Genomic DNA, 9,356 nt, shown 5'->3' with positions numbered 1-9,356 from the left:
CCTAGTTTATTAATTGACGGTAAAAACGCCAGCCTGAGGTTCACCCTTCTTCAAGTTTTACCTTCACGGTAGAGGCCATATTTCAATGGAACAATGGAAATGACTAACTTTGAAAATTTGTTGGAAAACTCTGTCAATTTCTATACATTTAAATGGCAAAGACATTGCGGCTTAGAGGGATCATAGTATGTGTCCCATAACTTGGGGAGTGCATGAAAATCAGTTTGATCACGTGACTCAAAATCTTACAAAAATAGAAATTTTTATCCCTGCAGAGTCATTCGATAAATGCGCATGTCAACTTGACAGTAGATTTGAGCATTCTTCTATCCATTTTTCATTCGGGAAAACGGTATACTTCACTGGATAGGAGTTTTATGAGAGAAATGCGTTCCTCTTTAATTTTTGCAGTACTTTCCTTGTGCGGCCTAGCGGTGAGTAACTTTGACTGCCATATCATTTTAACAATATCTAAAAATACTTAGCAGTAACAAAACTACAGTTTGCATCGCACTTTTCGTTTGTTATAGAAATAAACGTTGTCGAGATTAAGTACTTGGGAGAATCATTGTTGTAGAAACAAAAATACCTTTGTCAAGATTTAGCAGAAGGAACACACTTATTCCCAGTTTATGACGCCAACGTGAGTTTTGGAAGAGATTCCGAATGTTCAAAAAGACTGTTCATACTAGTAACTGTTGAGTCAAAACTTAATCAATTTGCATCAACCCGCTTAAAAGACAGATATTGCCTATTTTGCTTTCAGCTGGTAAACTGTTCTGTAGTGTAATTAATGTCATGTGAACGCTTTTTGGTTTGACAAACCGTTGTTTTCTAAAGCTTTCCCATGAATGTACAATACTGATGCTTTCAAAGCGCTGACTCGTTTTTTAATTGTCGTCGAATTCATGTGGCAACATATGATATTAATGTTGGGAAATGTTCATTTTTGTAATGCCAACGTTGATGTACAGAGTAAAATGGACGTGTTACAGAAATGAAAAATCTAAATGAATGGAGTTTAACACCTGTACTTTTTTGATACAAACCTTACAGTTTGCTGGAAGGCGACCGGATGACGCACCGGAGGGTAAGATGACGTTCCACTTTCATTAATCGATACCATTTTAAAATGATATCACCGCTTTCAAAGAATGTACATTTTTATAAAGAAGACCAAAGCAGTTTGGTACATAAAAGCATGACCTCCAGTTTCATCGCAATTTTATTGCAATTTTTTATCTGTCTCTCCAGTTCAAAAAAAGTACTAGTAATCGATGACGTATGTTAATTTATCATTACTGGTGTAGAAAGGATGTACCGGGATGTATAACGAAGTATGTAAGAAATTCTATTCCACTTTATGTGCCCTATGTGCCAACAGTTCGTCTATTGCGTACATCATGTAAATCTCGCTCGGCAAAAAATGAGCAAACATCTCTACGAATGCAATCTTTCCTTTAACTTAATGCGACTTTGCAAGTTCGCAACTTTCCTTGACTATTGCTCCGTAAAAGCTACAATGTCAATTTTTGCTATGCAACTACACCTATTATTATCGCACTAGTTTGCAATGGATAAAAATCCGTCTATTAACTCAAAATTAAATCAATACTTTTCAATGTGGGAGCACTGGTATTCAACATCCGGGCATCGTATATGCCAATGATTATTTGCATTGACTGGTATTATAGCAACAGCTTGCATTTGTTATGCAAGCATTGACTCGTGTTACAAGGCTTTTGATTTTTTGCGTAGATTGGTAAACCAAGCAGAGCTTTAATTGAATATATCATAACTAATAATCTGTATGTTTGGCAGGTTGCTCAAATGCCTATGCTCGCAACTGTTTTTCACACGATGTGGAGGTTTTTAAAGAAAATGATCTTTGACCGTGTGATTGTGAAGAGAACACGAATGTTTGCACTTGTCTTCAGCAAACAAGCGGGCATGTCACAGTTTACACCGTCTCTTTCCCTACCATATATAGCCTTAAGCCATTCTGTCGTTTTCGCTGGCATGGCACATTCAACGGTAAAGTCGAGTAGGACCGTTTTATCAGGCTGTTATTGAGCCACTTATAATCAACAGCCAAACACGGTCCCTCTGTATCTAGGGACCGTTAGCCAAATTATAAGTCATCCGTCATACCAGTAGACTTGCACAAGTCGATAGTTTCCAAAATTTTCAGCTTTTTTTCTGACGCTATAAAGTGGCACAATGGAATATTATATGTAAAACTCGTCACAGCTGGCTTTACCAGTTACCCAGTGCCACATCACGACGACCATAACTATACAGTTTAAAGTTAAACGGATATCGATCACGAACGTATTTGTCTGTAGGTAAAAAAAAGCAGATTTGAAGTACAGCTGACCATAGTGAACCTGCTGTCAACATGTAAAGCTAACAATATGAGCAAGTTATAACATTACTTGCTTATACAAGTGTGTAGCAACAACAGTTTTGGTTGTCAAGCTATATCATCGAATTCAAAAGTTAACGTCATCGTCCCCTCGCACGGCTCTGTTAGTCTCCCACTTCGCCAATGTCTATTTTCGGGGAGCATCAAACTGCCCGGATGAGCATCAAACTGCCCGGACAAAAAACCTTTCGCAAGCGAAGATGAAGTTACGTTAGCTCGATGTAAGGACGGACTCACGCTCGAACTTGTTAAATGAACAAAAGTTCGTTAAATTTTTTACGACTGAAAGATTGGAATCGACGGGCAATAATGGGGATTGGAATAGCGTCGTTTTACCTATTTCTCACATGACGCAGTCACGACAGGTATATCTCAAGGCTATCATGAATAATATGGATATTAAACAGTTTTCAACTGTACACGAGATCATCGAAATGAAGAAATCTTGTTTGAGGGACGCGACAGATGTCAGAGCTGTGATAAGTGATCACTGACGTCATCAATTGTGTCATTCTAGGAGTTTAAGTGTTGCACTAATGTACAAGCTGGATAACGACCCATGAGTTGTTCAGAGAATCTGCACTGTCTCAATTTTTTTTATTTTCAGCGTTGTTTAATATGGAATGTTATGAAACCTGCATGGCGTAATATAATCACTTTAGGAAAAGCATAGACAAGAAACTGGCAAAACATATCAAGAACAATGACCCTCTGCAATCATTTGGTATGGTGATAACTGTTCTACGGCCGGGGCAGCTAACAACAAACTAAAGCGAAGTAATATTGTTTTCTAGGTTGGGCAACATGCGTTGCGAAAGGCGACCCACACTACATTACATACGATGGTCTGGAGTACGAATTTGCCGGACACTGTTCGTATGTGCTTACTACCGACTGCACGCCACATTCTGTTGAAAGACGCTTCTCAGTGGAGGCTTCAAACATGGTTCTTGGAAAATCTTCCCGTGTTGTAATGGTCACGGTTATAGTCCACCAGTACGTCATTGAATTATTGGCAAACAAAGTAATAAAGGTACGTTCAGAATCGCCACTTCTTTGGCTTTGCATTTCACAATGTGAATCTTGTGTGTCAAATTATTGCTTATGTCATGCTTTTTATCTTTTAAGTACATAGAGGTTAAATAGCAAATTCTACTAATCAAGAAGATCACCGACCTCTGTTTTTATGTCTCTGTCAACAGCCTCCACTATTTGTCTTGCTTTGTCTTTTCACAAAATGGCTACATTCGGACAAAGGCTTATGGAAATTTCAGATGCAATGCCCGTTTACTGGGTTCCTATTTTATTTAAGTTCATATTTTCATGAATTGTTGATACATCTCGTATTTTAGACATGTAATGCTCAATTTAGATACACATATTTTAGACATGTAATGCTCAATTTAGATACACGTATTTTAGACATGTAATGCTCAATTTAGATACACGTATTTTAGACTTGTAATGCTCAATTTAGATACACGTATTTATCAATGCAAGAGTGTATTCATCAGCATTGTTTAAGTATGCAAATCAACTTATAATGAGTATTATGAATAGAGAATGCCCATTGGCCAAAAATCAAAATCACACACTATCCAATTTTAGATGCTATACGGTTACATAGTAATGTCCACTGGATGTTTATTAGCTCTATGTTACCAAAGTTCACTTTGTTATTTATCGTCGCTTAAAGAAGCAAAGATTTTGAAAACCTCTGTTAAAAAAACTGTGAAAAAAGTATTGCGATTTATGTAACCTCGCAGAACTATGGGAATTTAACTTGACAGACACAGCATCACTGCAATTGACATGTGACTCACAATTAGCAAGTGAATGTATAACACAAGAGAGAACCAAGATATGAATCATATTAAGTACGACATAACTCTTATAGTATTGGCGGAATCTCAATTTATAAGGGGAGAATTCATTTTGTACCCGGACGGTGGGAAATACGCATAAAATGAGAAAACCACGTCCTTCAAATTCTTTTTAATAAATGGACTTTAATGACTCAATTATAATATGTAACTCCTTTCTAAGGAAACCCTTACAACATAATGATAATGGTAGATTCTCTCCCAACAAACAGTTTTTTACTCGAATCCCTCTAAAGTTACGTTATTTGTACCAATAAATAAGTTATACATTTATGATAGACCAGCATGCATTCAAAATGAGCTTGAAGAGTATATCAATCGGTACAAAAATAAAGCTGACTCCTGGTTGTGGTACGCACAGGATGGCTAGGTATACATGCTCGGTCCAAGTTCAAGATGCCCCTTTTACGTGACTTTTGAACAAAAAAGACACTCTTTTGTGAAAAATGTGGTGGAAAACTAGACTGAAAAACACCCCTTTTACAAAATAAAGGGAAAGATAATAACACATTTACAACACGATGATACTGAAAAGGGCGATGAGATTGTTTTCCGTAATAGCAAATTTATGTTATATCATCTTGTTGTCTTTAGCAAGTCGATAACTTTGATAACGTGTATACGATGACATCATTATCTAAAAAGTCTCATTTTCCATTTATCACTTTAGGTACCAGAACATTTTACTAGGTTCAAGCATTTTGAAGTCATAAATTACTATTCAGATCTCGTTTTGATCTTGCCTGAAAAGCTCTTGTATGTGTGATACATAGGGACGGCGTGGTAAATTGCGGTTAGACAATGATTTGCATTTCGGAAACCAACTCCCCCTTTAAAGCAGTACTGAAAATAGGAGACTCAAACATTACTCTGTCTGAGTTTTGAGTGCCGGATAGATATTCTAATCCCTTCATGGGCCATTTTTGATGTTAAAGAAACCTTTCAGTAATTTTGGAAACACATGGTATTTGTGCATTTCCCCCTAAGATTGCCGCTACCAGAGTTTCCATTAGTGAAATGACACATTTACTCATCAGAATCAATTTACAAACCATAGGCAAATTGTTTGTAGAATGTAATCGAATAGAATGATTTAAAGTATTTCAACGATGCAATATTGTAATGTTGAATTTTTTATTTAATCCAGATTGATAACGTGGAAGTCGTCGATCCATACTTTCCATACCATGTTAACCAAGGCAACCAAGTTGTTATCTACGAAGACGGAGAATACCTAAGAGTTGAGTCTGAGAATGGCATCCATGTTCTGTGGGATGGTAACTTCCATGTTGAAATTGATGTAGATCCTGAACCAGTAGAGCATGGAGTATTACAGTTGTGTGGCATGTGTGGCAACATAAATGGTATTGCCAGACCTTATGACGATTTGGTCTTGTTTGATGGCCTACCTGTACGCTCTGACAGTGAAACAGATATTAAAGAATTTGCAGAATCTTGGGTTGTAGCCAACAGGTAAAGTATCTTACTGGTTTCTGCCTGAATTTGTGAATGTACAACATACTCCAGAAAGACAATCGTGACCATGGCATAAATTGCACGTCGGGGTACAGTAAAGCTGACTCAATCATACCGCTCTTGATAAAGTATTTCAAATAAATTACGGAAACATAAGTGATAATTCAGTGCGATCAAAATTTATCCGAATACGTTTTATAAAAATGGGAATCGCATTAATCAAACTGCACGATATTCGTTTTTAGTTTATATTTAGTCTAATGTTGCATACAAGAAAAGTAACAACACTGCGTAATATGGAGGCAAGATTTATCAACAGTGTTAAAGGTAAATCACGATATTACCATCACAAGGCATTAATACCAGCAAGGTGAATACCAGGAAGTCTGTTGAATCATGAACATTTAATACAGTTAATTCACCGTCATCATTTCAATCATTATCATTTTACATGCATAAGGTTAACTAAAATTACTTACTGGACCGAGATGTACTAAAATCAATGTATTCCTGTCTCTGATTTCAGCTGTGTAACAATTTGAAGTGTGAAGATTCGGAATTGGAGAAACGGAACTCAGACTTGCATTGAGATGTATATCAGACAGAGCCTGGTTTAAAAGGACATAGAGATTACTGTCCATGGAGTTGTAGCTATAAGTTATTATTCATTTTGGTATAGAGAACGTCATCGGACCGGATACACATTGTAACGATATTTTGTCTGTAGTTTGCTTCACTGTGATTTGAGCATGTTTTAATAAATATGATTGATTTTCAGAGTCTACTTATTCCTTTTGTGGAGTCAGTAAACCTCTTTTGGTTGGGTTAAAGTCACCATTAATAAATATCTAATATATTGGGCAGCGATCAAAGGTTTTCTAGTCTCATATTTTGCTGTAGTTACCATTGCCGTATTCATATCACGAGGATTAGTAGCAGGATTCTCAAGGGTCAAATTGGTCTAAAAAATTAGGAAGATGGGACTAAATATGGACTCCAAATGAACATTTGAGAAATTAAGTGAATAAATAGTCAATATTATGATTTAACATGCGACTTCGTCTTTTGTAAATCAGAATTCTATTCACTGTACAAAGTGAGCGTTGATTTGGAATAAAGCGTAACGGCAACAGTGCACAATTAAAGACAACAATCTGAATTTTCAATATTGTAGAGCCAAGTAGGAAATTTATCGATCATTAACAGATGACTGACGAATCAGAATAATTAATTTCTAAAGTCAGAGATAACCGAGGATTATTCTTTCGTTGAAATTGATCACAATTAAAAGTATAAGGGGGAACATACTGACGATCAGCGTGGATAATTTCATCGAGAAATTGTTTCTTAATACTCGGTATCGATACAAAATCTATGACTTTGTTTGGTCAATCTTGGTAAATCTCGACACGCTACAAAGGATGAAATCTTGGCTACTAGATCGACTGGGTTACTAAATCGGCTGCTTTAAGTAGTCGAAAGACGCAAAAAATTATGATGGTTCGGCCTTAGAACATTCACCAGTTTTAGCGTCTACCAGTTCATCTCTGCGATTGGCATACAAGCTTCACATTTTTAAAAAGCCTAAATAGGAACACACGGTATTGTATATCAATACTGGTAATGAGCGAGAGGGACAGGGTGGTAAATACAGCAGGCAGCGTCTTAGGGAAAAGGTCATAGTTTTCAGTCGTTCCTTGCGAAACATGACGTTCTGCTAAAAGTACTTAATATGTTAATGAAAGGGTAACCACTTTTGCCCAAAACTACCGGTGCACATTACTATGGCACTAATTTTTACATTTATTAATATTAGAGAAACAGCTTGCATTTATTACTCATGTCCTTTGGTTTTGCTTAGAATCATTAATCAAGACCAGTTTCAATTGGATATATCTTGACTGACATTTCTGTACGTTTGGCCGGTTGCTCAAATATCTATGCTCACGATAGTCTTTCACAAACTGTGGGAGTTTTTGTAAGTGTATAGGCGCTATCTTCTGCAAACTATCGGACGTGTTCACAGACTTTTTACTTCCCTACCTAATATAACCTTCGGCCATCTGTCGTCGTGAAAAGGATCAACATTCGCAAACACAGCACACTCAACGGGAGAACTGAGTAGAAAGCCAGAGCTACTGTCAATATTAACCAAATTGTGAAGTCATTTTTCAGATCAGTAGACTCACTCCAAGATGATGAATTAAATAAACCAAAGTAGTTCGCAAACCTAGCATCTTTTCCTGACGCTTTACGGTGGTGAAGTGGAATAAACGCAATCGAATAAATACGAAACATCGTGTTGACCGTAACTTTACAGTTATACAGCTTCAAATTAAATCATCACGAAAAGGGTTTCAATATGGTTAAATCATAGACTTGGATCACGTAAAATCACAGACAAATAGAAACAGACTCGCGACGCGGCATGGCTTTTGTTCCATGGTCGCCTCGGTAGACTATGGCCTTTTAATAGTAAAATGAGCTTCACAGGTGTTAGATTTTTGAGACCTTTGTTCGTGGTTGATAATTGCACGAGATTATGCAAAAAGTACGACGAGATGGCATCGTGTTGCCAGTCGCCTAGCAACCATACTTACTTTGTGAGCTCTCAGAGCAGAAACACTGCTTCACGCCAATCAAAACATAACACGCCCACAGTTTCATAAACATGTCCTTCAATGACCAACTTTTAATAGACGATATGACAGACCGTAAACCTTACATTGAGTAAAACCAGACAGTATCGATAGAAGATTTTCAAATCTGGTTGAAACACACTCATTATATATTCATAAAAATGTGAGAGAAATTTTTAAAATGGTAAAAATCACTTTCCCGAAGTTCAAAACTTTCCCGTTTTCGCCAGCACGCCGATTCAACTCAGCACCACATGACAACAATAACACAAACTTTGCCGAACATACTTTCGCTTAAAAATTGGCAAAAATCCGGAAACTACCGAAAGGTGCATGGTCGGCACTCTTCGGAAAAGCGAGGTGAGAGCTACCTGAGGCGAGCGAATATGGATGACTTACGTAACCGCTTCACGCCTTGAACAATACGCGTTGCGAGTCTGTTTCTATTTGTCTGTGGTAAAATGGACCACGAGGAGTCTGCTGTGTGTGTCTGTTTGTCTGTGTGTGTGTGTTTATTTATTGAAGAATTATACATAAGAAATGGGTAACTGGGAATCAGGAAACGGCTGACAGCTAGTTTAGCTCGACCCTTCAATGAGAAATTGTGGGAAAATATATGTAAGCAAAGAGAGCTCACTCAAAAACACCCTCAAAACAATAGACGTCTAAAGATGTTAATAAAGGAAAACGCTTCCTGATTACAAATTCTAAAGAATATAACGAACTCTGTACATAAGGTTCAGTACAAACTAAAACAATCACTTTTCACTGATTTGCCAGATGGTATCTTGGTATTTGTCTACATGATAGGAAGAAATGATGGACATAAAATGAACGGGAATGTTGTTCCAAAGTCTTTAGCCAGAAAGAGAAATAGCAAACTAACCCGCATGATAGCATAGCATGTTATTGACGTAAGTGTTTGTAAATGGC

At 37.1% G+C, this 9,356-nt stretch overlaps 1 protein-coding gene across 1 annotated transcript; it reads left to right on the top strand.

The window, feature by feature from the left end:
• Window positions 1-263: 263 nt before the first annotated feature.
• On the top strand, window positions 264-6,833 carry LOC139122121 (BMP-binding endothelial regulator protein-like). The gene is made up of 5 exons (XM_070687518.1): window positions 264-434; window positions 1,057-1,090; window positions 3,220-3,458; window positions 5,456-5,781; window positions 6,311-6,833. Exons 1-5 carry the CDS (start codon window positions 378-380, stop codon window positions 6,324-6,326), a joined length of 672 nt encoding a protein of 223 aa, XP_070543619.1. The 5' UTR covers window positions 264-377; the 3' UTR covers window positions 6,327-6,833.
• The last annotated feature ends 2,523 nt before the right edge of the window (window positions 6,834-9,356 follow it).

This window comes from Ptychodera flava, chromosome 21, assembly GCF_041260155.1.
Source record: "Ptychodera flava strain L36383 chromosome 21, AS_Pfla_20210202, whole genome shotgun sequence".
NCBI classification, from domain to species: domain Eukaryota; kingdom Metazoa; phylum Hemichordata; class Enteropneusta; family Ptychoderidae; genus Ptychodera; species Ptychodera flava.
The sequence above is the reverse complement of the archived record's forward strand: the minus strand, read 5'-3'. Positions and strand labels throughout refer to the sequence as shown.

Excerpts from the sequence above, each read along its gene's own strand:
- LOC139122121 (XM_070687518.1), top strand. The coding sequence starts at position 378 with ATGAGAGAAATGCGTTCCTCTTTAATTTTTGCAGTACTTTCCTTGTGC. Across the intron at positions 435-1,056 it reads TTTCCTTGTGCGGCCTAGCG|TTTGCTGGAAGGCGACCGGA; the intron begins GTGAGTAACTTT and ends CAAACCTTACAG. Across the intron at positions 1,091-3,219 it reads ACCGGATGACGCACCGGAGG|GTTGGGCAACATGCGTTGCG; the intron begins GTAAGATGACGT and ends ATTGTTTTCTAG.